The following is a 27652-nucleotide window of genomic DNA, read 5'->3' on the forward strand; positions in this document are numbered from 1 at the left end:
GGGTGGTAAAAGAGAGCATATGTTTGAAACGATGTTTGGTGAAGGGCACTGTTTCTGGAAAGAATGGGTTTAAAATCCTGTACGCTTTTATGCAGAGATGTATTAGAATGTGGGTCTGTAACAGGAAAGGAAAATGAAATGAGCAATCTGCTTCACGCTCAGTAAAAGGCTTTCTGGAACTAGACTTATATACACTATTCTTTGATCATTATAATCACACTTCTGACAACAGTATCTCTGTATGATACTCAAAAGGATGCTGTGTATAAATTATGAAGTTTTCCTTGAAATACATATTTAGCTCTGTGCAGTTGCACTGTAAATGTGAAAACAACCATACTCTGGTGTGAACCAGCATTGTGAACTTAGCTATATGCCTGAAATTCTTAGTCAGGACCTGTTTGTCATGAAATTAGAGCATTTATATTCCTCTTAATATTGATATGTACTTGCATCTGCAGCATAGGTGCTTAGATATTAAGATGACTGGCACAGCGTAAGAACCTGAATAAAACAGAAAAAATATCACCTTGCATCTACATTTTTCCTTTTTATTATCAAGCAGAACAAGGATATTATAGCAAGCTTTAGGCCAATATGAAAAACCCCTAACATGGTTTAATCTTCATCTCACCACCTTGTTATCCTCTTAGCTGCTGGGTCATTGTATGTCACTTTAAGCTGCTCTCTCTGCCGGAGGCCCTAGAATCTTCTGTTAATTTGAAAGTGACAAACAACTGCGTTTGTACAAAAATACTTTTGTTCAGTCATCTGCTGTTTGGGTAGCAGCCCAGCTATTTGGAGATGAAGAGCTGTTTGTGTGCATGAGAGCTGGATTTTACTTGAATATTATGGTGAACAGTAACACAAGACGAGCATTAGTAAACATGTTGGGAATATGGTATGCTTCTATTGTTGTGAACCAGAGAGAATTGTACCTTTAGGTGGGTAAAAATTAATTGATTTTTAGAGATGTTGAAATACTCGTAACATTAGTGTCCTTGTACACAATATTTAAGCAGGAAATACAAAACTGTGTGAATATGGTCTTAGGCTTTTTCTGTGCATTAATGTGCATAAAGTTTCAAACTATTTCACTGTCTGTAGTAGATTGACAACTCTTCAGGTACCATATTTCTGCAGAAAATATTCTGTTAATCTTTCTTCTGATTATATGTACTGTAAATAAATGATTGTATTACTACTGTAAGTGCAAGAAATTGTATATTTTGAAAATTAGATAAAGGGTGGCAAGGACCTTGACTTATTAAGCTCATATCAGCTGTGAGTAGTTTACACTCTATGAAGGCTGTAATTGGATATGCACTTGACATTTTTAACATTGCTCTGATTGTAGTTGTTGAACTGCTGTTAAAAAGTAACTTGAATTTTAAAGTATTTTACAGATCTAAAAGTTGTTCATCTTTAAAATTTGCCAAAAAACCCAAAAACATTAAGACAAAAGAATTTAGAGCTATAAACTATCAATGTACTATAACTCTGTGCAAAAACAATGACTATATGTGTTCCCCACCTAAGAATTTAGATACCTTTAGTAGTTTAGGAAAGTATCTAATGTAATGAACTGAGAACACACACTTTGGCTCATCCCCTTTTATGAGACTCTGGGGGCAGGTACTACCATTTATTATATATTTGTACAGCATGTAGTAGAATGGGGTCTCAACCCAGATATAAGTGTCTCATACTTTACAAAATATATACATGCTATTTGACCTGGGCTACCAACCTATTGTATTAAACCTCAATGTGTAATAGATGTGTATCTTGGCGTATAAGGCTAGCATCTCCAAAAATGTATGGAGTACATACTTACACAAAAAGCTTAAAAATATACAGCGTATTGTATAGTTGCTGTGCCCAGAAATTTTGCATCTATGTTTTCATTCAAGGCTGTTGCTATATTGTGTTTTCCTTGTATATAGAAAATAAATTCCTGTCTGTTTCATCATGAACAACATTGTTGATTTGGTAGCCCAACTCTTCTAAGGTCTGATTCAGCACCCATTAAAGTCAGTGGAAAGATTCCTATTGACTTGAATGATAGTGGAGCAGGCCTTATTATAGTATTTTGTATTTGGAGAACCAAGATGTAAAATTCTTTATCCATCTGACAGTTATTTAGGAGACACTAATATTTCAGACATTCTACATGTTGTGCAAAATCTTTTACTGTGTTCATTATTTTCAGTTACAAAAAGCAATACAATGACGATGTACTGTAAGTTGCACAAAATAAACAGGGGATATGAAACAGTGCTAAGGATTAAAACCACAAAAAGTACATACCGCAGAATTAATGACAGATCGGGTGACCAGACAGCAATTGTGAAAAATTGGGACGGGGGTGGGGGGTAATAGGAGCCTATATAAGAAAAAGCCCCAAATATCGGGACTGTCCCTATAAAATCGGGACATCGGGTCACCCTGATGACAGAAGACTACAAATATTGGGGCCTGCATCTTCAGAGGTTACTGGTGATTTTGGTGCCCGATTTTTGGGTGCTTAATTTGAGACTCCTTGAAGAGAGGCCGTGTTTTCAGAGGATAAATGCTTAATAATTGTAAAAAGTGGTTTTTAAATTGGGCACCCAATTTAAAAAAAAATAGGTCAAGGGAGCCATTTTAGTTAAAATAATAATAATAATAATAATAAAAATATGAGATTACAACATAAAGTAAAAAATAAGGAATGTATCCTGTGCATTGCAGTTGGATTTATAAGGTTATATACACAGAAGTTTATTGAAGAATTTTGGATGGTCTGTAATCACTGACCCTCTCAGACTACATGTCCACGTGTACTGTAATCAATAATCCTTCAATTTTATATAAGTGAAATTGATGGAGAATTCTACAAAGCATGGTTATCTTGTAAATGAAGAATGTTACACTTTGTCTTATTTTTGGTTTCTAAAATATATAATGTGTGTAAGTCTAATCAATGCAATGGACCTGTCTGGCTAGTGTTACCTGTGTAGCAGATTTCATATTCATTTTATTAGTAATCCTTTTAAAGATGGCAATTTGAAAACAGTCTTTTCAATAACCTTGCTATTCAAAGCACTGCTTGACAAAAAATGCAGATAAAACGTTAGTTGGTAATCATTATTTTCCAAGGTTAAATTGGCACAAGCAATTAAGATAACTTTGAAGAAACCAAGTATGCTAGACATGTTTTTTTAAATGAAACACAAGCCATTTTAAGTTTCCTTTATTTTTGTATCTTGTCAATCAATTTACCCAATAGTCCTTAATTAAACATAAATGTTGCAGATGCCTCAATAAGCATGTTTATGCTGCCAGCTACCTACTTTGGTAGATGTTCAGACATTGTGTTAACTCCCTGATCCTTTCTTATGTAATTGTCAAGCGTTACCAGCCACCCATTAGATCATGCATCAAAACTGTCCTGCTTGTTATCCTTATATATTTCCTTATTTCTAAATAAGGGTAGGTTAAAAGAAAAGGAACTAATCTATATGCTGTTTTTAGTTCCTTAAGTAAATAGTGTTTGCATGACTTCTAGCAATCCAAGAAAACTAGGGACAACATAACATGCAGAAAAATTTTCATAGAAAGCACGAACTTGTGTTTCACATTATCTAAATAATAATCAGATAAATTGATGTTACTCTTCAATTTTCTACACTTGCTCAAAACTTTCTCGCACAGGGGAGCCCATTTCTTCTGACCGTGTTCTTCTCTCAAACATTTGATTTTGAAGCTACAAGAAATGTAGAGAAATTCAATACTCCACTCCTTACAGGAAACTTTCCGAGACCTTTCTCAATACACCAGCACATTTAAACCTGTAAGAAAAATACACCTTCCCTCAGCTGTGTCTTCTCTCCTTCTGACAGATTCTCCCGTGTCTGTTTGATCTCTAATAATCTTAGACCTGCATCTTGGTGAGTTAGCTGCCTGACAATCCAATAATGTCTCTTTAGAATGTCCCAGATCTGAATTCTTTGTTCCATCCCAGTTGAGTATTCTAGGTAAACTCAGGAGACTACTTGCAGCTATAATAGTCTTAAAACATGTAGTTTACCTATTTTTGCACCTCTTGATTCATAACTAGAATTACCTTCTTGTGTATGTACTCAGGTGGCATGGAGGATAAAGACAAGGAAGCGTGCCTAGAATTTTCCCTGGCAGATTACAGGGAAAATAACTTGTACTTACAGGCACACCTAAATCTTTCATCCTGGAAGAGAGAAACCCACAATACTATGAAACACCTCTGAGCTGGAAGGACATTTACGCTGTTGCCATACAGCAGGCATGCAGAACATCCTGTTTTTCTTCTAGGCACTAGGTGCGGCCATTTTGCATGCTCGTACCCAACATGCAAAATGCTTTCACAATGTTTGGGTGTCAGGTTCTTGCTCTTTATAGAGAGCTTAATTTTTGTTCAACACAAAGTTTTGATCCTTTCCCTTTAAAAACATGGATAAACCTATATGAAATGAAGGTATTTGCTTTTAAACTAATCTTCAGAGTGACTGCTTTAAGCAAATAAATCATGGGTCTCTTCTGTCAAAACACTGTCATATTTTTGAATTTTGTGGTTTAATACTCACAAGGATTTTTGTTTGTTTGAGACACATCCTCTTACTTCAGGTTGTCCACTTTTTTTTTTTACTTCTCTGGATACATATCATGGATTGCGGTGGAATATAGATATGCATTTCCCATTTTCTATATTGGAAGCTGACTCTCTTATGATTGTCTAGGGAGGTACTTGGGAAGGGGTCACAACTCATAATGGACACAAGTGTTAGGGAAAGGAAATTGGAGGTAGCACAATGGCATATGTTGCTTGTGGAGAATAAGGTGTCAGTAGGAATTTGCCTTGCATGCGTGAACAGCTGAATTCTAAAAATGGAAGAGTTGCCCGTTGGACTTTCCTGTTCCACGCATCTGTTTTTCTTTACTCTGCCAGATGCTGAGTATCCTCAACCCCATATCTTGAAGGATAGGGTCCTTAGTGCACTTTGTTTTCCCATCACTCTGGTAGTAATCTCAGATCATAACACATTTGCCCTTATTACATACTGAGTGTATTTTGGTTTAAAAACTAACCATAGTTTTGTTAGGTCTTAAAGTTAACTTTCTTCGAGTCTCTTGCTCATTTCCATTCCAGGTTAGGTGTGTGCACACCGCATGCACAGTTGCCAGAGATTTGTCTTTCAGTGCTATCTGTTGGGCTGGCTTTAGCGCCCTCTGGAGTTGCGTGCCAGTATAAAGGGTGTCACCAGCCCTGTGCCTTCTCAATACCGTCTTACTGCTTGTGGCAGTTGTTGGACCAATCCCTCTTGCTGTAGCAACTCCTGAAAAGGGTCACTGCGAACTTCGGCCTGGAAGTTGAGGAGTTTAAGGAGTCAGCACAAAGCCTAATACATATCCTGGCTGCAGCTGCTCCTTCCATAGTGGCCTTGCCCAGTAACGAGGCTGTGAGGGTCCTGTCAGATCACCATGGCAGACTCCTTCTTCTCTGCCCCCACCTCAAAAAGGACAGCAAAGAAAACCTATTTTCCAGCAAGTGGGTACCTTGAGTACCTTTACTCGCAGCCCCTACTCCAGGGTCCCTGATCGTGTCAGCAGTGAATGAGTGGGACAGACAGATTGTTGAGTGCTACCCACCAAAAAAAAGAGGCCAAGAGACTGGACCCATTTGGATGTAAGGTTTATTCGACGGGTAGTCTCCAGTTCCGTATCTCCAAACAGCAGGCCCTGTTGGGGAGGTATGATTTGCACCTCTGGGACACACTGTTTGAATTTAAGGACTCCCTGCTGCAGGAGTCAAGGCAGGAGTTCACGGCCATCCGAGAGGAGGGCAAGGCTGTGGCCAGGACTTGGGGCTCTGGATCCAGCCAACTTAGCAGCCAGGGCTATGACGTTGGTAGTCTCCAGGAGGCACTGTTCGTGCTGTTCATAGATAATATTGCAGTTGCATATTTTTGAACAAATTTTTCTTTAAGTATCAGAATTGTGGGCTTAATACCTATTTTTCTGCCTTTAAATTTTACCTTTTTAACCTATGCTTCAGCATGGTGAGAAAGCAATGATGGCCTCAAAGAAGCTGTAAAGATTAAAAAGCATGGTCTTGATTCTAGAGTGGGGCCAGAACCTGGGGAAATTTTTCACACCTGCAAGGAATTTCCTGAGACACAAAAGTATGCAGCAGGTCACAAAGTGGCCTGGAGGCAGCTGAGGGAAGTTGCTGTAAACTAGAGTAGTCCAGGATCAAGGCCCATTGAAAAAAAAAAATCCTTACATTTGTTGTTGCTACACTCTAGAATATGAAAACTATGAAAGAATTTTTAAAATCCTTTACAGGATTTATGCTGCTGTTTTGCTTTTTTACGTCACTCTCCTTGGACAGTGAATAACTAGACTGGTTGTTAGTGGGTGCATCAATGCTGTATTTATTGTGGGTAATGACAATGCTAATATAATAGCTGTTTTCATCGCCGTTGTAATGAGTTCCTGCACTGCTAATTCTAACTGCTCTGATTGAATATTGTGGTTCTACTGGACATGCAGTGGAGACAGTGGAAACAAAATAGTTTCATTGTGCACATTTTTTCTCGTTAATTTCTTTAAATATTTTGTTGAGGGATACCCAAAGAAGTCCAAACTCTGGGCTTCAAATGTAATCTTATTTTAATAATTTCTACAAATGTGCAGTGTTGAAGGTAGCTTTGAGTAGCTTGCTCTACATTACACGATATGCCTGCTGGGCTGTTAAAATGTGTTCACGCTAATTTTAATGTGATTGTTACTCTAGTGAACTGAACTGGGTAGAGTAAATTTAATACAACTACATTTTTCTTGTGTCATTCACCTCTTTTCAGTGTAATGAAAAGCACCAATGAGTGGTGTTTGAGAAATACAAACTAGCAACTTTAACCTTGAGCTGTGATGCATAACTATTTTTCAAGTTAGCAAGTTTATTCTACTATTTATTTTTCCAAAATCTGTATGATGCTTATGGTTAGATGTAAACCAAAAAGCAGCTGGTGATTGCATTCATAGGGCAGTGTAAGTTGCCTGTCACAATCCAGTATTGGCATGGGGAAGTGTTCCCTTCTATTAACTTGTTTTGCCATTAAGGCCGACGAGATTCTTATGTCTGGAATACATATTGGCCTATATTGATCCACTAAAACCAGGAGTTGAGGCAAAGGTGAAATGTAAAAACTGTCTCTTTTTTTGTCTGTCTTCTGTTTTTAGTCCTTGTGACATTGTTTTGTTTCTATCGTCTAAGCAGGCCAAATAGCTGAAGTTAAATCCTATTAGAAAGCTGGCATGGTTTTAAGGGCTTAGAACCATCTGGGAATGAGATCACACATGGTGTTTCTTAATATAGACAGCTTTGTTATTAAATAGATATTTGAGAAACACTTAATTCACACCAACCTAAAGCACTGTTGACACGCATACTTATAACACATGGGTAAAATGCTTTGGGGAAAATATTTCTTGAACAGGTTATTTCTTCAAGTACAGAAGTTTATCTAAGACTTCAGTTTTCTAGAGGCTGCTGTTTGCATGTGGAGTTTTGCTCGTGCTTTTCTTGTGGAAACCTTTTACTCTTCCCATTGGCTATTTTAAAATTTAATTGGTCAGTAGGGACTTCGCATATTTATCTTATTCATCTGACAATTACCTTAAAATTTAAAAAGAAGAGTAGAAACGATCTAGTTGTGTACGTCACTGGCCTGTGTTAATGCACATTCTTGTGGCTGTTTCTTCCTTCACCTCTTCCCCATTGCTTGTTATACTCATGACTGCATCCTGTCTTCAAATTAGTATAATCCTTGCCCTGAAGAGCCCAAATCTGAATTTGGGCAGTGGGGCCTCGCTACTCATTGTGTCTCCAGGTGCTTTTCTAATAGAAACAATAAATAAGAAAAAGAAATAAACGCAAATGATTTTATAGTTGGAAATAAATATTACATGTAGAAAGATAGTAATGTCGAAATGTAAGTTTAAGTCATAGTTGTATTAACTGTTAGTTTTAATTTCACAGTACTCTGTATAGGAATTTGTTGTAACTTTAGCTTACAGTTTTCAAACATTAATGCCTCAATTAAGTAGCCAAGTCCTGTACTTGGATTTTCATTATATTTTGTGTATAAATGATCATTTTACATCCTGATTTCAGTATTCAAATGTGTGATGTCCTATTAAGGACCAGCCTGGAGAAAATATGCTCTCTGTGCAGTTAGACATCAGTGTTAGGGGGAAAAAATTTATCAGATAGAACAAGAGACTTCAGCAGACTCAGCAGCTGGCAAAAGTTCACTTCTGTGGTACCTTTGAACGTGTGATATCAAGACAGATCACAATGTAATTGATTTTACTCTCTGGAGTAACTGGTGATGTGCAGTGATTCTGTAAGTGAGGAAACTAAATTTAGCTTGTTTCTCCATTGTTAGTATGGTCTTGTATGTGCAGGAAGCAGGCATAAAATGATTCGTTGTTTCTCTTTTTAAAGAAATTATATGTTTTCATTGTGCTGTCTTTTAACTCCCTGTAAGAGTGGCAAAAGTTTATCTGTCCCAAATATTCCTAGATTCGCAGACAAACTACATGGGATTTTTTAACAACTTTCCTATGTATTCATAAGTGAATGTTATAATTCTAGTGTTTCTTTAAGTATCTAAACAGTCTTGAGTATGCATTTTCTTTGTATTGATATAAATTAAATGTTTGCTTTAAAGACCTTGTTCTGCTTGGCAGAGATTGACTTTTTTTTTTTTTTTTGATCTACAGTGGAAGAATCAGACATCATTGATCTTGAAAAACGATATTGGCTTTTGAAGGCTCAGTCAAGAACTGGACGTTTTGATTTAGAGACATTTGGCCCTTTAGTTTCCCCTCCCATTCATCCGTCTCTGAGTGAAGGTATGGGACACTGATAAAAATACTCTTTCTGTGAAGTTGTATTGGTGTGGGGCTTATCGTACTCTACTCTAATCTCATCTCAAAAGTGCTTATTTGTAGAACTCTAAAAAGCCAAGCTCTCCCACAGATGCAGTATTGCTTTCTTAGTGTTCAGAAGAACACATTTTTCATTCATTTTTTGAAGCTTCTATTGAGAGAAGATTTATTTCTCTCCGCTCTAAATACTCAAAAAAAGGATAGAAAGCAGTTGTGAATGCTTGCTTGTTGACAAATGTAGAATGATAAGAGAAAGGAGATCCTCTGAGATGCATACATCTGAACTATCAGGAAAGCTGGCAAATGTTCTGATCTGTTTTGTGTAAGTTACCTTATGATTTCTTGAAATTTCTTTATTGTCATTATTGAAATTCTCTAATTTGCGAAATTATTCCACTGCGTCTTTAGCCAAGAATATGGAAATGATTTTTTAAAAACTCCAGGTAGTTTAATCTGTAAAGTGGATAGTCAGTGTGCTCAGTTAAAATGTTGTCCTACAGTCAATTAAAGAGACCTTTCTTTATAACAGCTCAAGATAAAGAGGGTGAAAGCGACTAGCTCAGAAGCTTGGTAATGGGATACAGAGCCATTCATAACTAGGTTGGCCCTTCCAAGTCCTAGCCAGGTTGGTAGTGACTGAAGGTTGTAACCATCTAATAGCTGTTGGGTGCTCCATGTGAATAAGTCAGGTCTCATTCCACTTCTTTATGAGCTAGTGTCCATATCACAAAAACTCCCACAATTGTCACTATTTGACAACGTTGTTAGCAATGTCATTAGGGGCTAAATACAGGGGCGGCGCATCCACAGGTGGATTATATTGTCGTAAGTCCCCAACAAAGCAAAAACAATTTAAACCATGTTAGATTGTGCCCCCTAAATGGACCCTGGCAACTAAACTATCCCTTCTCTCCTAGAAAGAAGTGGTGTGTGTCACAGGTAGGGCATGTTAGTTGGGACTGATGTGGAGAAGCCTGAACTATTATTGTACCTACTGTATCTCTTTTGTGAATGGTACACTTCAGTCATTGAGGGTAAAGATTTTATTGAGAGAAGATTTTTCAAATGTGTCTAAGGATTTAGGTTCCCAAGTCCCATTGATAATCCTAAATTATGCAGAGCCAGATTTGTAAAGATACTTAGGTGCATGAAGATGCAGAGAGGTGCATAGTGGGCTTTTCCAAAGCACCTAGGTGCGCCTAATTCAAATGAAAATTCGTGGGAGTTAGGCACCAAGGCATTTTTGAAAATCTCACTAGGGGCCTATCTGTATCTTGAAGTGCCTAAACTACTTTAAAAATCTTGCCCTTCAGCATTTTTGAAAAATTTACCATGACAGCCTTGGCAACTAAAGTTATTCCCCAAATGCACGAAAGGCTTGTGTAAATTATTAAACATTAGGAAGAGAGCATGGTCTAAGAATGAGACTGTTGGCCAGGAATTCCTGAGGTTTTTGAATTCCTGAGGTTTTTGTATTCCTGGCTCTGTCTAACCATGGGTAAGTCACTTAACATGCTTTTTTGGTTTTCCCATCTATAAAATGGGCATAATAATTCTTAATTATCTGCCTCACAGGTGTTGAGGATTAATTACTGTAACTAATGTTTGTACCTTGATTTGAAGATGTAAAGCATTATGTAAGTGCTAAACATTGTTCGTGAGTTTGTCTGATCACATTCAGTTTGTGGTGATGCTTCTGTGGTTTGTAGGTTTGTTTAATGCCTTTGATGAAAATCGTGACAATCACATAGACTTTAAGGAAATCTCCTGTGGGCTGTCGGCATGTTGCAGGGGACCCTTGGCAGAAAGGCAAAAATGTGAGTGTGCAAAATATTGCCCATTGAGCTTCTAATTTTAAAAAATCTGTTCAGTTTTTGTCAGTCAAATTTATTTAATGTACATATTTTTAAATCTGTACTTGAGAAGGAGATAGAGGGGGGAAAAAACCTAGCAATTGTATCTTGAATTAAGTTTAAATATGAAGGCTTTATTTTATTAAACATGGTTAACATTTATTAATTCAGTGTATTCTTGTGAGTTATTATTCTATGACTTCATTCCAGCTATAAACCTCTTCAGAAATTTTGTTTTAAAGTTGGTATTCAGTAAATTATTTTGGTAGTTTAATTTTGCTAACTATTCATACATACAAACTGTATTAGCACATACATGGTGCTAAAGTCTGCATCCCATTATATAGTGGAAAATCTAAACATTTGGACTTCCTTTTAGATTTTCGTAAATTGTGCTCATGCTAGTTTATTTTCTATTGTAATCATAGAATCATAGAACTGGAAGGGACTTCAAGAGGTTATCTAGTCCAGTCCCCTGCACTCAAGGCAGGGCTAAGTATTATCTAGACCATTCCTGACAGGTGTTTGTCCAACCTGCTCTTAAAAATCCCCAATGATGGAGATTCCACAGTCTCCCTAGGCAATTTATTCCAGTGCTTAACCACTCTTAACCACACCATTGGCATGAACCAGTTTGCTCTTATTGTCAGTCTCATTCAACTGGCTCCTTATGAGTTTCTTGTATTTTGTGATGTACCTAAGTAGGTGAAAAAATGACAACATCTATGTAGCTTAAAAATTGCCATCAAGCTGGAAAACTACAGATTCTGAATATGTGTACATTCCATGCCCTGTTATATCAGATATCAAGCAATTGGGAAAACTGAATTTCAGTTCATCAAAGAGAGCTCCTCTTTCCCACTACCACAACTAAGAAACCCCAGATCATACTGTGAAATTTTCAAAACTGTCAATTAAGTCCCATCCTTGTGACTTTGCAGGGTTTTGTCCTGCAATGAAGTTGACCAAGTGCAGTAGCCCTAATTAGAACATAGTTGTCAGTTATCTTTAAGATGCAAAAATAATCCTTTCTCTCCCCTCCCCCTCCCCGCCCCCCTGCACCTTCAGTTTGCTTTAAGGTTTTTGACGTTGACCGGGATGGAGTTTTGTCTCGCACTGAACTTAAAGAAATGGTAGTTGCACTTTTAGAGGTCTGGAAAGACAACCGTACTGATGAGATACTTGTAAGTCATGTTTTAAGTTACCTGCTATTGTTTTCTGTAGTGGCCTTTGAAAAATAGGAATCAATTTTAGGTTTCAGAGTATGAGTGTTATTTGGAGACAGATGTCACTAAAACATCCTCTTGAAATGTCTGAATTGAGGAAAGGGATGTATGCAATTGACCTTGTGTAAGTTACCCCCGGCTGATTCTAACAAAAGTAAAATTACTCTCTCTAATTTCTGCTTATGGTACAAAGATATTTAGATATAAAATGTGGCTGACATGAAGACCCCAAATTTTAAACTACCCAGATACTTAATAAAAATCACTGAAAGTTAAATGTTCACTCTTTTCCTCCTCTTGACATGGATAGCCCTGGAATAATGTGTAGGCACTAAACGTTGTATTTTCTACTCCGTTTGTCAAGGAATTGGGCATGAACTTGTCTGAAATCGTAGAAGACATTTTGGATGCACATGATACCACAAAGGTGGGAACTTGCTGAACTTTTACGTTTTTAATAGATAACTTGAAGAGAATCAGTCAATTATCTTATTTTCCAACTGTATTTTCACATACGTGGGAAGGATTCTGGTTGAATCCTAAAGGGCAGGAGTTGATTAGCTGTGATAAAAATGAAAATACTTGGCAAGTAGGTAATACTCAAATATTTCAGTTTATTTAAAAGTAATCCAAGGTAAAGTAAACTTACCATGTTTGGCTTCAGTGCAGAGATCTGTCAGTAGTAGGTTCTCTACCAAGCAAATGTCCATTTTTCATTGCAACTTTTCAGGTACATCTATTAGAAAAAGACTATACTTACATTCTGATTCATATGTCAGTTTGTAAAATTTAATTTTAACAGAATTATCACCCTCTTAATTAATTATTATTTTTCTATGCTGGTAAAACAAAGTTTGCCTAAAGCATTGAAATGATTACTCTTCTTATAAGAGTAATGACTAGCAAAATGACTGTCCACCAAAGAAGGAAAACGATGTTAGTAATTGGTTCATGCTTCAAGAAGGAAGGTGGTTGTGCTAAAATCAGGTGTGTGTGTGTGTATATGACATGGCTCATTTTCTGCATCCACCTTTCTGCTTCTGAGCAAATTTTCCAAAGTGCTGCTCCAACGAATTTTAACTGAAGTCAGTGGGGGATCTCGGTGTGAAACTTAACACTTGTGAAAATCAGGTCCAAATTTATATAATCAGCTGAAATTAATCATCCTATGCCATTACTAGAATTTATGTGTGAGTAGTACTGCTTTAATAAATCTGTGTGTGTGTGTGTGTGTGAGAGAGAGAGAGAGAGAGAAGAAATGGGCTTATACACCTTGTGGTGTTTTGTTGTTAAAAACCAACAAGTCCTAGATAAAAAACAAATGGATAATAATCTTCCTGTGTGTTCACTGTGTCAGCATGTATCTCATACTCTGCAGCAGATAGGAAGATGAATAGTTCTATCCCTCAGGTGATCAGTAGTGCTTTATAATGCTGTGTATATATATCACCTTGAAATGCATAAGATTTTGCCTTCAGTTGTTGAGATATATTACATTCAGATCAAATTTCTTCTACAATATTTTCATATGTAATGAAGTACATATACTGTAGTACTGTCTCTATCACATCCAAGGCAGGAATCCGTGGAACATACTCTAGAGGCAGTTGTCGTGACTTTTCTTGATTATATAAAAGCTCTTCAGTCTTTTAATAATCAAAATAATACCTAGCTCGTATATAATACTTTTAGGCATTTTTATATTCATACTAGATAAATAACGTATTTGAGAAATGCACTTTTTAATCTTTTTGGTTCAGGATGATCCCACCTCCCCTAATATACAATGACTTTGGTTCCACAATTTAATTCATCGCCTTATTACCTTAAGTGGGGAAGTTGATGGGATGACCTACAAGTTACTTCTGAAAAGTTATCAAGGATACCTAGAAATGCTTATAACCTTGAACAATTGTATACCATACCGACCTGTGTTCCAATGAAGTTGCTGGCCCATCCTCTGGAATAAAGATTCTTCCGTTGTCATAACAGTAGGAAAGGTAGCCTCGGAGATGCTCTTTCCTTCATCCCGTCAGGTTTTTGTAGTTTGCTCCACAATGAGGGTAGTCTGTAGCGAAGTATGTTGACGACCCATTCCCAAAGCGTTAAGTAAAAGGGAAAAGACCCTACCTTTTCCACAAAGATTATATGTAAAATAATGGACCCTCCCAATAGATTATGAAAGTAGTGCTGGAAAAAGCAGCTGATGCAATAATTAGGTGAGTTATTGAACTCCTATGCACATTATCTCATTTTGCCTATGAACTGTGAACAAAGTAGGTGTAACCAGAGATTTAGTAACTACCAGTACTGACTAAGTGTTTATGCAGTTGCATGCCAGTATGAAAATATCAAATTGAGCCTTTTATCAGGCAATTAAAAAAAAATTAGGAAGTGTAATAGAGCTGGGCAATGTCACACTATACTTCATCATTTCTTGTTTATATTTATAATCTGGATTCTTGTTGATCTCTTGACTTGGGTGTATTTTATATTCACCTATGGCCAGCAATGCTTTGTGCTGTTGCCAAATAGTTAAAATATAGTTTGTGTAGCTGACATTTGCAAAGCTGTATTACATCTTGACCTTTGCTTGAAGTATTTTGACATAAAAAGGAAGCTTTACTAATGTTACTGACAGTAAAGACACGGGAGGGGGGGAGAAACAACAAAGCAGAACTGTGTAGCATTACAAAATGGCAGTGTAGTTTTAAATGTAGCACCTAGATTCTGTGATGGGGTAGTCTGCCATCAAGGACAGTAACTCTTACTAGTCAGCCCACCATACAACCTGACATGACCCTTTGAGGGTTTGAAAGGTCCAGTAGGAAGATATCGAGAGACTTAAGGGGGACAGGCATAGGGTGGAAGCAGCCCCAGGAATGAATAGTGCTTGGAGAGGGAATCTTGTTGTTGTACCTTTAAGAGCATGGAACCAGGGATCCTGCAGATTGGGCAGGACAAGTCTCCCCTCTCACCCAACCAGTTGGGAAGGAGGTGGGGGAAGGGGAACAGTATAAAGGCTGCCTGGTCCCTCACTACAGGGCAGACACTGTTGAACCCTCCAGAGTGGAAAGCTAACTGGAAAGGATGTTCAGCTGAAGGGAATTGGTAAAAGCCTTGCAGCTAACTTAAGACACACAGCCTTGCTCCAGGAAGAGGTCTGGAGGGGGAACTCTGGCTTGAAGGAGGATAAAACTAATTAACCTAAGGCCTGAGGCATAACCGTAGTTTCAGAGAGAGGACTAAGAGGGAAAGTCCCGCTTGAAGGAGGGTAGGACTGACTAACCTGAGCCAAAAAGGCCCGAGGCATAACCCTAGCCCCAGGAAGAGGGTTGAGGGGGAACTTCTGCTTGAATCAGGGACAAGACCAATTGCCCTAAGGAAGGAAGCCTGAGATACAACTCATCTCCAGAGACAGAGCTGAGGGAGGGCTCCTGTTTGGAGGAGGAGGAGACCTAGCTTGTGACTGTATGGAACATAACTCTCAGCCCTAGAGGGAGAGGATGAAGGGAGGGAATCCTGTTTAAAGGAGGGATAAGATAGACTACCCTAAGGTGAGAACCAGCCCAGCTTTAGGGAGATGGCCTGTGGGGGAGAGCTCCTGCTCGGAGGAGGAGGATTGACTAGTCCCAGGCAAAAGATAGAGGAGTTACTGGTCACAACCCAACTAAGAGAACCCCTGCAACACGAGGTGAGACACGATTCCAGAGCCTCAGTCAGCCTGACTGTCAAGAAGGAATTGAATTATTTTCTCCTTTTAAAATGTTTATGAAATAATCAGACCTTAGGAAGATTCTGGTATTTTGCCGTGTAAAGATCTATATTTTCATTTAAAGATTTATTATTAGGATCAATTTAATATAGAACTCAACATATCACATTAGACATACATGGACTTAAAACGAGCAGTGCTTTTTCTAAACTCCGAAGAGGTACTTTCATGCCATCAGCTTTTTTTGTGCAGATTGTAAATTAAGATTAGAACATCATTGAAAAAATCTGCTTTAGAATCTTACAACAATTAGACCCTAAACCTGCAGTTGACTTCTGTGCAGTTCTGTAGAAATGCTGGGGCATTTCTGTGGAGCACTCGTTGCAGAAACATAGCCTCAGTGTGGCTTTGTATCCTACAAAATGGCTATCCTGTCCATTCATGTGGATTCTTCAATGCAGTTTTGGTCATGGCTTGAGAAAGCGTGTTTGATGGATATTGGAAACTAAACTTACAGGATTACGTTGCAGGAACCAAGACTGGTACCTTTGCATAGTTCGTTCTTTGTAGGTTCAGTGCTTTGTAGTTCTTTTGGGACATGTGCTTTGACTAAGATAAGCTAAAACTGGTATCTGGATTTAATTTCATTATCATTGTCTCACATGAAGTTTTATACCAGTAATGATGTATGCTAATCCTTTCCCAGACACTTACTTTTCATGTTCTGTATGATGGGTTTATGTACAGTTTACACAGAAATGAGGTAAAATGGATAATGCTCATTATTTGCCTTCCCCTCTTTTTAACTTAGCTTGGACACCTCACTCTGGAAGACTATCAGATCTGGAGTGTGAAGAGTGCTCTTGCCAATGAATTTTTAAATCTACTTTTTCAGGTACATTTAGTGCAAATTTAAACCTTAACAATATGGTAATTAACTCATCAGCTTTTCTTTTTGCAGTCACATAGTACAGCATCAGCATTTGTGTCAACTCACGTACAGCTTTGTCTATTTGAATAAAGTGTGGTTTTTGTATACGTGCATTACCTTGACTGAATGATGCTGTACTTGCTTATTATTCACTTAAGTGTGAGATGCCTGGAGCACAAGCTGTTAAAAATGGAGTACACGGTACATAAAATGGAAAGAAATTTAACGTGTAACAGTAGTTACGTTCCCCATTAGAAGTGGTGATGTTCCAAATCTTCCCTAAGAAAGTGATACAGGAAATGAGAGAGGCTGCTCCTGCAGCTTACAATCCTTTTTTTTTCTTTTTGCCATGTTCTGTAGACAGTATCTAAGCAGTCTTTTATTGATGTATAGCTATTAATAATGCACAGAAAGATATCATCACATCACATCCCTTTCACAATGCAGGTAAACCTGGAATTCAGAAGCTTGGGATCAAATGTATATTGAATTTTTAAAATCCAATTCAGGCCCAATCTCAAAAACTTAGCACAGCCACATTTCAAGGTTGGCTCATCTTGTGTAAAATGTAAACCCCAAAGATTGTTTTCCTCTTTGTTGTTTATTCCTTGCCTGTTTTCCACTGAACTTTTTGTCCTGAGAGGTGGATAAAGAAGTTACCTTCCCTGATGGAGCTCTGAGGAATTGCCCTAATTTACCTCCCTATAAGGCCCCACATAGCCACCATTCTTCCATCTGAAAAAAACTTGTATGGGGCTCCATTCTGAGTTTATCAGTGTAGTTCCTTAATCAGCTGCATGGTCAGAGGCATGTTCCTTCCCAAAGGAGCTGAGTGTGTGGATGCAGTTATCGTGGGTGCAGCAAAGAAAAAGATAAGATTTCAGATTCCTCCCAAGCCCTAGGCTACTGAGCCAGCCCTTTCTTCAAGATCTCTTATGTATGTATTCATTCCAAAGCAACTTTAAATTTTATTGTGATGATACTTCTGCCAAAATTTGGGTGGGGGTGGAAGTGTTGCAATCTCCATTTTTGGAAGCCATCAAATGTATTCATTGGTAAACAGAATTAAATCTAGGACGATTGTTTTCTAAATAAATGTTGTAGCATTAGCTATAGTACATTTTATCTCTTTCTTGCATTTTGTAATCTCCTCAGGATCAGATGTCTTTATTTTTATGGCCTGAATAGCACTAACACACTGTCAGTGCTTAACTAATAACTAATACATATATGTGTATATCAGAGCTAAAATGAATAACTATTGGCAATCTAAGCATTCTCCAGTGATGGGCTAGTTGTTGTATTTGTTCTTCAGTAAGTGTTTAGAACTCTCATTCTGATAATGATATTTTTAGTTGAGTTTTCGTGCCTCCTCGTGTTCTCTTCGTGAATCCACTATAAGTAGGACCCCCAAGCTCTTACTGTCTAAGCAGCAATCTCCAGACCAGCATGCTCACTGCACAAGACATTAGAAGGGGACGAGGACACTAATTCTGCCACTGATGTATTTGTGCAGTCACTTAACTTCTTTGTGCCTCAGGTCCCCATCTGTAAAATGGTGATAATGCTTACCAGCCTTAGTGAAGACCTTGGGCTGTACAAATGGAAAGTGCTATGAAAGTGTGAAGTATTTGTTATTTATTTAGTCTTCATTACTTTAAATCAAGCCTTTCAACAAATTGGTTTGATAACAGCAGGAGTGGCTTATTTGAAGAAGTTGATGCTAGTACACTATAGCATTAGTTTAAAAAAAAAAAAACCTAACATCAGAGCCAGCTGTGTTTATAGTTGTTGGGAAATCTGTCACTTCCCAGCAGCTAATGGCCTTTCTTTTGTTCAGATTATTAGAATACCAGCTTTCACACTGTAATATCAATTTAAATCAGTTGCTCCACCAATCGTTAGACATCTCCAGCTGACTTTCAAATGGATAGCTTCAAAAGACACGTGAAAAGAGGCTATAAAACATGTAATGAGGAGCAACCAATCTGGAAACTGGCTCAAAGACTAAACAGTCTATTGGGGAGGACCCACCCTTCCCCCCACTCTGGGGAAAGGAGGACTCGGGTGGTCTCTTTCCCCATGTGTTATTGGGGAGCAACTGCAGAGAGGTTCCAACCTATAGGAGCAGGTCCAGAAGTAGCCAAATCAGGGACTGCTGCACTGGGAGGAAAAGGGGTAAAATGGGGTCCAGCTATAGCCATCCCTTCCCTAGCACACACATGGATGCAGACGGAACCTTCCACTCTGGGGAAACTAACCGCCAGGTCCCTCCCCGGGCCAGGTGGCCTGGGGGGAGGCTGAACTGCAGAGAGAAACCTTTTCCCCCGCCCTGTCCCTGCACTCGACTTCACTTCAATGTTCTCTCTCGTTTCACTTTTCTTTCCACTTCAGGCCAACTCAAAAATAATAATAGTGGAACTAACTTGAAGTTTCAAGTTGTTCATTCTGCTGTGGGTTCTACCACTTTCCCCCATCCTGTCTCTTGTCTGTTTTAGACTGCAAGGTCTTGGGGGCAGGGATTGTCTTTTACTGTGTGTAGCCAGTGCCACCACTGGGGCTCCATTCTTGGTTCATTCTTAGGTATTACTGTAATACATACAATCATTAATAACCAGCAACATTAATTTCATGTGAAATACATTATTAATAGACAAATTAATTTTGATAATACTATATTGGTATTGAAACTGATTTACTTTCTCTCTGATTCTTTTCTCTTTCCTCCCTCATAACATGATGGCCAGGATTCTTCTGTTGAGCAACCCAGTTAGCAGGTGTTAAAACTCTGTTGTAAGATGCTGTGTTTGTAACTAATGCAGCTAGCTTACACTAGGGAAGATAATCAGGGAGATGGGATTGATTCATAGATGAAAGGGAGCTCTAGGAATATCGATGTTTCTACAGGGAATCCTTAAGTGTGGACAAGCTTAGATAGATCTTTGTTATTGACGTGCACCAGTAGTGGGATAAACTGCAGACAGCGTGAACTTTCTTTGGAGCAGGGTGGCCACCCCTTTGTTGTTTTATAGGAGAGTCTAAAGCCCTAACCAGTCACTGGGCTGGGAATTGGAGGCATGGATTCTAATTCTGGCTCTGTCACTGAATGGCCTTGGGCAAGTCCTCAGTTTCCTCACATGCAAAATAGAGGTAATGATATTTGCCCTCCTTTTAAAGCACGTTCAGATCAGCAGAGGAGAAGACCTATAAAAGTACTAAGCTACATACTGTATTACCCAGCTGTCGTCTCTTCCTTTGTCGGGAGTTGGGTCGGATTCGTTTATTAAAATGGGTTACAGTTCAGGGGTAAACGTTGTTGTAGTGGATGACTGGAACCTCCGTGTTTTTTCTTGTGCAGAGTAAGTTCAAGAGAGAGACCTTTTTAAAAAAAAAAAAATTTTTTTAGTTAACCCTTCCTTTTTCTTTCTCCTTTGCGCATCTAAGTTGGGGCTTACCTTCGGCTAAATAGTACAAACAGGATCATGTGAGTTTGGGAGTTGAATGTATGACTTTTAGTAACTTGCTTGGCTAAAACCACAAAAAAAATACACTTGGCTCTGAATGTTGTGTTCATTTGAAATCATCTATCACCATCCAAATGCTGTTTCTGAAAGAGGTCTCTGTGTGGAAGATGCCCTTATTGCTTCTTACCCACTGTTGCATTCTTACATCTTCACGGTATGATTTGCCTCCCTTTCTCTCTCTAGGTTTGCCATATAGTTTTGGGTTTAAGACCTGCTACCCCAGAAGAGGAAGGACAAATTATTAGGTATGCATTTTATTGAAAAAATTGTTTTAATAGGTTTCCATCATTTTAGTAGTTGGCTTTTTTTCTTTAACTGTCATGTTTCAAGTAATGTCTTTGATTGTATTGTTTTCTTAATTCTTGTCTGTAGGGGTTGGTTAGAACGGGAAAGCAGATATGGTCTCCAGCCAGGGCACAACTGGTTTCTCATCGCAATGCAATGGTGGCAGCAATGGAAAGAATATGTCAAATACGTAAGTTTGGCAGTAGTTCATGTTAACACAGTGAGATTTCAACATTTTGATGTTCCATTTGTGCAGGTGTTGATAAAACAGGAAAGGAAAAGCAAAATGATTGCTTAATCAATTAACCAATGAATAAATAAATAAAGAATGCTAGAAATTAAATATCCCTCATCCATTTCAGGAAACAAATTGATTTAGAGAATCGCTGTTGCATACTAAACTTTTCACTAAGATCCCATTGGGCTGTCATACTTATTCTGCATTTTCTTTCCCATCGTTGCAGCTTTTTAAGATAGTTTTTCCAATAAGAGTCCTCTTGCCAATATACAGCCTCCTTGTTCTGTCTGATTTATTTGGTAATATCACAACCCAGTTAGCTTTTAACATAACCAATTATAATAATGGATGTGATTTTTTTTTTTGTGTGTGTGTGTGTGTCACAAATAATGCATTGTGCCTTTTCTGAATGAACTCAGGGGGAGTTTGATTATGATTTGATTTATATACAAATATCCTGATAAGTAGCAATGATGGAAAAGGAGAAGTAGCCAAAGTACATGGTGGGGTTTTTTTTTTTTTTTAAAAGGTATGTTACCAAAACCTCTTGAAAGTGAATTGAAGTGAGGCTATGTTCCTTGAAGACTTTACCATAAAAGCATGCAAATGAGAACATCTTTGCCAGTTTGATACACATGTGGGGGGGGGGGGGGAAAATCTATTTAAGACTTGTTTGAGACCAGAATAAAAATAATTCGCAGTTCACTCAACCACAAATGGAGAAAACTAAGTGAAATAAGTTGCTTCTCAGAAGAGGAAGTATATTAATAGTTAGAAGAGGATGTCTTATAAATAAAAATGTGACTTGCTTTATAAATGTAAAGATTAGAAAGTGTGCACTGTTAATTAGTGATTTAATACAGCTGTTGCTCATGCATGACAAGCTGAGTAATTTGATCCTTGCTATAGTGTGATTTATTCAAAGCATATAGGGTTTCATACCTAATACCTTGCTTAACTCCAGCACTTGTGAGATTCTCTATACAACATAGTGGCTTACAGGCATGTGTACTCTGCTGCCATGTAAAGAAAATATTGAAGAACTACACAGGACTCTACAGATACATACAAGAGGATTATGTCAAGGGCACTGTTATTCAGTTGAACATATTACTTTTTATGCTAATTTGCCTTTATTCGATGATGATGATGCCTTAAAACAAGCCAAGAATTTGCAAATAAATCTTGTTCAGATGCAACTTTAAATGGGTCTCCCCTTTTTTCACTCTTGCAGTAGTGCAGTACTTGCAGTAATGCAGTAGTGTCCATTGCATACATTTTCTTTTTGTTGAGGATGTAAGGACATTCCATGGCTCTCTTAAGCTCTGATTATTTCCCATTTTTTCTTCTGCTTTCTAACCTCTGGAGATTTCCTCTGGTGGCTATTATTGTTCTAAATTCAATGGGACTCTTTTCAAACCTTGTCAATACCTTTTTCTTAAGTGGGTAGATGTGTTGCTTTTGGATGACAGGAGGTCTCTCCTGCACCTTGCCCCAAGGGTGAGCCAGATTGCCTTTTCAGTGCTGTTTCTCCAAGAGGAAGACCAGGAATCCAATCTTTTAGTGAAGCAGCATTTTGTAATGTCCATGGTTTAAGTTTTAGCCTAACTCTAATGCAGACAAGTAAGGAACGAAGTTAAATTTTCCTGACAATTTTCTTTAGTTGCCTAGGTTAGTAGGAGAGCATTTTGCAGCTGGGGCTGAGGCGTAGTGAACTTCATATTTTGAAACTGTTACCGAGAATTAAAATTAAGTCCATATTTTTTTTTTCTTGTAACGATTGCTTTTTACCACAGAGTAGGGAAGTTGTACTAAAGGAAAATTTAACATACATTAAAACAACTCCATTTGCAACCTTTCCAAAAATCTAATTGAAACATAAAGTGATTTGTATTGAACAAGTATCAGTCAAAATCTACAGTTAAATTAGTGTAGGCTCAGAGTGCATCCATTATAGAGCCATAAAACTATGGGCTTGTCCTAGTTTTTCATGGCTGCTAATTGAAACACTATACCATAGTAACCTACTTGTTTTTCCTATCCAAATTTCTCCATTATGGTCTCAAAATAGTTCTAATTTGTTCCTTCACTAGTTGCTTTTTCCCAGCCTCTTGTGATATTAAAGTATAACTGAAATTATTAAAATCTGAACTGAACCTTCAAAATGGAAAACATCTGAAGACAGCAGTGGTTAGGAAGCTCACCTGAGATGGGGACGAGCTTGGATTCAAACAGAGTAGGAACTTGAACCTGGGTTTCCCACATCCCAGATGCGTGTCCTAATCCCTGAGCTATGGCCAGTCTCTCCTTTTTATAGAAAACTTAGAAAGGTTTATGTTGTGTCCCAGTGTGGAACAGGAAAATGTATTCACCTCGAAAACATTGACAGGAAAAGAAAATCGTTTCCTGCCTAGCTGTAGGGGTGAGGAAAGTGTGCATAACTCATGCCATGCCTGCTTAGCCCAATGGACTTAGCTGTTCACTTTCAGAAGCCCTACATTTATTCACAGACTTAATTGAAGTTAACTTTTCATTGCTGTTCAGAGCTTTTAACAATCCAAGCCCCCCAACCCCTCCAGTAGAGATGACTTCTACAACCAATTATCAGTTAGATGATCTTAAAATGTTTATAGCAGATAACTGTAGCTGCTTATAAACATGCCATTTCCAGATTCTTAGACAGAACAAAGTAGTCTTATCTGTTTTATAGTTGTCTGTAACATGCATCAGTATAGTATATAAATACTTATTCCGGTGATTTGGATGGTGAATAACTCTGTTATCCTCATGGTGTAGATGGGAAAATATCTTTTTATAGAACATTTTGAGATCCTTAAAAGTAATGTTGGTACAATGTGTGCTGGTGTATTAACTCTGTACATGAGTGATTTTAAATTTCCAGTTTTATGTTGGCCAGTAGTTCACCTTTTTCTCTTTCTCTAACAATTATAGGATGCTAACCCTGTTGTGATAGAACCTTCATCTGTCTTGAGTGGAGGTAAGAATTCACTCGTAGCTGATGCAATCCATACATCAGAACAGAGAGAAGACAAAACAGGAGGTCTAAATTACTTTTCTGTCACAGAAGAAAAGTTTTCAGATAATATTTCTACTGCATCAGAAGCCTCAGAGACTACTACCAGCAGTAAGCATAAAATCTTGTTCCCATAGAGGTTTAATCTAGGATGGGTCTCGAGGGATCTAAATATTACATGGGTTCCTCCAGACTAAAAGGTAGCGAGACTGAAGTTTAAAAAAAAATGAGCTGTGTATGCACTGTTGGTGTCATAGTGCATTTGAGTCTGGTTGGTAGGTAAAAGAGGACAAGATTACTTAAATAACACATTTCTCCCTATATGCTATTAATTATTCTCAACATTGTTTTCATCATCCCATCATTGTAATTTTCCAAAATAATGTTTTCCATTTCCCATAAAGTTCTGTCTGTCATCATGCAATGATCTGCCCTCAGACCACTTTCCCTGTGAAGGCGAAAGGTGCCGAAAAAGACTGAGGCATTAAAAATATAGGACAATATATGTCTTAATTTTAGGTTCTGTAGGAAATGAAATAATTTAAGTTACAAAAGTCCCTGTAGCAATATCATAACAATACGTCTCCCAGCTAAAGTACAAATCTCCAGAGTTAGGATAAGCCTTTGTCTATCTTGAACGAAATCTTTTCAGACTAGTGCAACCCTGTGCCATCTCCCAAGCCAAACTGACTCTTTAAAAGCCCAGGCAAGCTGTATACCTCAACTCCTCCCCCCCACTCCTTAGCTCCAGCCGATCGAACAATCACTCAAAGTGATGCTCTACTCTTGCTTTTTTAGGGGCCATCTCAGAGTTCCCTATTGTCCTTTCCTTTCTCCCCACTTCAATGTTACCAATCCAGCTGCAGAAAAAATTCTGCCATCTTGTTGGTAGCAAAGTCTTGACAGAATTTGAGACAGATTTTCTTTCTTGAAAGCTAACTGACTTTGATTTGCAAAAAGAACAGGAGTACTTGTGGCACCTTAGAGACCAACAAATTTATTTGAGCACAAGCTTTCATGGGCTACAGCCCACTTGATCGGATGCATAGAATGGAACATGCAGTAAGAAGATATATATACATACAGAGAACTTGAAAAGGTGGAAGTTGCCAAACCAGCTCTAAGAGGCTAATTAATTAAGATGAGCTATTATCAGCAGGAGAAAAAAAACTTTTGTAGTGATAATCAAGACGGCCCATTTCAGACAGTTGACAAGAAGGTGTGAGGATACTTAACATGGGGAAATAGATTCAATTTTATTTGGCATTCAAGAATAGGATGGTTACATATACTGTATTCTCTGGACCAGAACAAGCTATCTTTTTTTCCTCATGCTGGAGCCACCCACAGCTGTATGTTTCACAGTTAATAAAGCCAACTGTTTGCTTCTGATTATGAGCCCAGAAGCCAGGCCTCATTATTTCTGTATTGCATTATTCAGCCAATAGGTGGTTCTGTATGTAGATAGGCACTTGCCTTGTCTGGTGCCAAGAATATAACAGCATTACTGTGCATGTCTCTGTTCCTGTTACTCTTTATGAACAGGGATAAATTGTGAAACCTAGATATCGGTTACCATATACACAGCTAGGTAACAGCATACCTGAGCTGCCGGCTACTGTGCCCAGAAACTGGTATTTGTATACCCAAATATTAATTTGGGAATACAGTTATCTTACACTCCAGTCCCCATTTTCAGATGCAGATGCATGTTGTGTGCTCTGTTACCTGGACCCATTTATATATCTTTGGTACAACTCAAGTACTGTTTGAGGGGAAACTTTCACCACAGTCTTAACACAGAAGTTTATCCTTATTTTCTAATTGATGTGCTCATGTTTATGGGATGTAACTTAAACTTGAGCTAAAATTTAACTAAAATTGAGACACATTTCTCATTTCTTCTACAGGTTTTCTTTACTCCAGTACTCCAGCAGCCGATATGTGTTTTGCTAGGCAGCATAACACTTCGGACAATAATAATCAGTGTTTACTTGGATCCAGTGGAAATATATTGCTACAACTTAATCCACAAAGACCAGGAGCTATTGATAACCAACCACTTGTAACACAAGAACCAGTGAAGGTAAATGTGACTGACCTATGGAAATTCAGGAAAATATTTGATAAATCTTTATCCCAATTGTCTAGCTGTAAAAACTTAATTTATTATTTAGATAATCAGGCAACAGGACAAAACTAGCTCTCAATTGTCACTTAATTTCTAGTTTAATATTACTTGGCACAATTTTGTTGGCCACAAAACAAAAAATTGAGTATGATCTACCATTTGCAGTGTAGTAATCAGTGTTCTGACTTTTACTACAGAAATTATTTTGCTATTTATTTAAAAGGCCACTGTGAAGTAGTTTCCAGGAGGAAAAAGTTACAGCTGTGTTTAAGTGGCTTTCCAAAATATAGTAAAACAGCTGGAAATGTTTTCATGAAAATAACATTTTAACAATTATATTGAAAACACTTTTGTATTTAAACATATCCTTACAGCATTATCAACCCAAACATAATGCTGTTGCAGTTGTGCACGTGAACCAGAAAGTACAAATGGAGTATAAATTGAAAATTAAACTGACCAGTCTAGTTTCACTGTTCAGGTTGGGTGAAATGCAAACAGTTAACAGTATAAATGTTGAAACATAAATAATAATAACCTGATGGTGGTGGTAAAGAAATGGGGGAAAATAGGAATTTTATCTTGTCCCTTTTAGAGAAGTATTTAATAGTGAAAATTAAACATAATTGTTAAATTAAATACTTTCTTCCAGTATGAAAGACAGGTAGTAATTGCCACTTGCTAGCATATTTAAATAATTAAAACATGTTCTAGAATTCATGAGCTGAAATCTTTGCAGCTGTGGGCTATTTTCTCCATTTAAGTCCTGTCACCACCCTTTTTTGTTTGAAGGCTGCATCATTAACACTGGAAGGCGGACGATTAAAACGATCTCCACATCTGGTTGAAGGGAGGGATTATAAAATGGTACCAGAACCAGTATGGAGAGCCCTTTACCACTGGTATGGGGCAAACCTGGCATTACCTAGACCAGTAAGTAATGAATATAGCCACTGTTTATTTGGGACAGACTCTGGAGTCATGTATGCTAACAATCCTTTGTGCCTAAACATCCACTTATCGATCTTCCCCTCTGGGACAAGTCTCACAATGTCAATTGGTTAACGAAAGGTTTCAGAGTTAATCTGAAGTGTTATTCCCTCTAGATTTTCTCTGCATTTCAACCTTGCTTCCGTGAGCCAATCTATGGCTATAATTATCTTTCCATAAGTTATTTCAAGGGGGTGTGAAATGGGAGATGGGTGTAAGCTGTTCTCACTCCAAAGGTCCACCTACCTTCTCCACAGTGATCCATGTTGTCTACAGTTAGGTCTCCTGGGGATGTTTTATATTGCTGCAGCATCCAAAAAATCCTAATTGGAGTTAGGAGGCCCCACTGTGCTAGGCACTGTAAAATGCATGGGAACACATGGCCCCTGTCTTGAAGAATTTGTAATCCTTGTTAGCCAGCCAATGCAAAAAAACACCTATTTTTTAGATAGCACCTGCCCCAAAGAGCTACTGTTTTGTGTGTTACAGAGTCTGACTCTGAATTCTCACGGGAGCCATTTGGTGCTGGGGCAATATAAATAATGCTTTGTATTTTGAACAGATCCTGTACCCGGTGTTCACTCCCAGGTCTTTTATATTTCTTTTGTGCCATGTTAACTGCTAACATTGTAGAAGTTGCTTTGTTCCATTAATGATTATTCTTACAGAACAATGATTGCCTATTTCTTTTAAATTAACAACCACTGAAAATTTTACTTGTCCTAATTCTTCCTCTTCCTAATGTACAACCC

At 37.9% G+C, this 27652-nt stretch overlaps 1 protein-coding gene across 6 annotated transcripts in view; it reads left to right on the plus strand.

The window, feature by feature from the left end:
* Nucleotides 1-27652, plus strand: part of USP32 (ubiquitin specific peptidase 32) — a 148763-nt gene that overhangs the window by 83163 nt on the left and 37948 nt on the right. For 3 of the 6 annotated variants that reach the window (XM_074974367.1, XM_074974362.1, XM_074974363.1), the window contains exons 6-15: nt 8806-8937; nt 10683-10790; nt 11895-12010; nt 12417-12479; nt 16579-16662; nt 20406-20467; nt 20595-20697; nt 23698-23890; nt 25690-25865; nt 26703-26843. In XM_074974367.1, coding sequence (XP_074830468.1) covers nt 8806-8937; nt 10683-10790; nt 11895-12010; nt 12417-12479; nt 16579-16662; nt 20406-20467; nt 20595-20697; nt 23698-23890; nt 25690-25865; nt 26703-26843 — 1178 coding nt within the window. Of the gene's footprint in view, nt 1-868; nt 945-8805; nt 8938-10682; nt 10791-11894; nt 12011-12416; nt 12480-16578; nt 16663-20405; nt 20468-20594; nt 20698-23697; nt 23891-25689; nt 25866-26702; nt 26844-27652 lie in introns of those variants that run through there. The other 3 variants (XM_074974366.1, XM_074974365.1, XM_074974364.1) reach the window with 3 other exon arrangements.

Source organism: Natator depressus, chromosome 17 (genome assembly GCF_965152275.1).
Source record: "Natator depressus isolate rNatDep1 chromosome 17, rNatDep2.hap1, whole genome shotgun sequence".
NCBI classification, from domain to species: Eukaryota; Metazoa; Chordata; order Testudines; family Cheloniidae; genus Natator; species Natator depressus.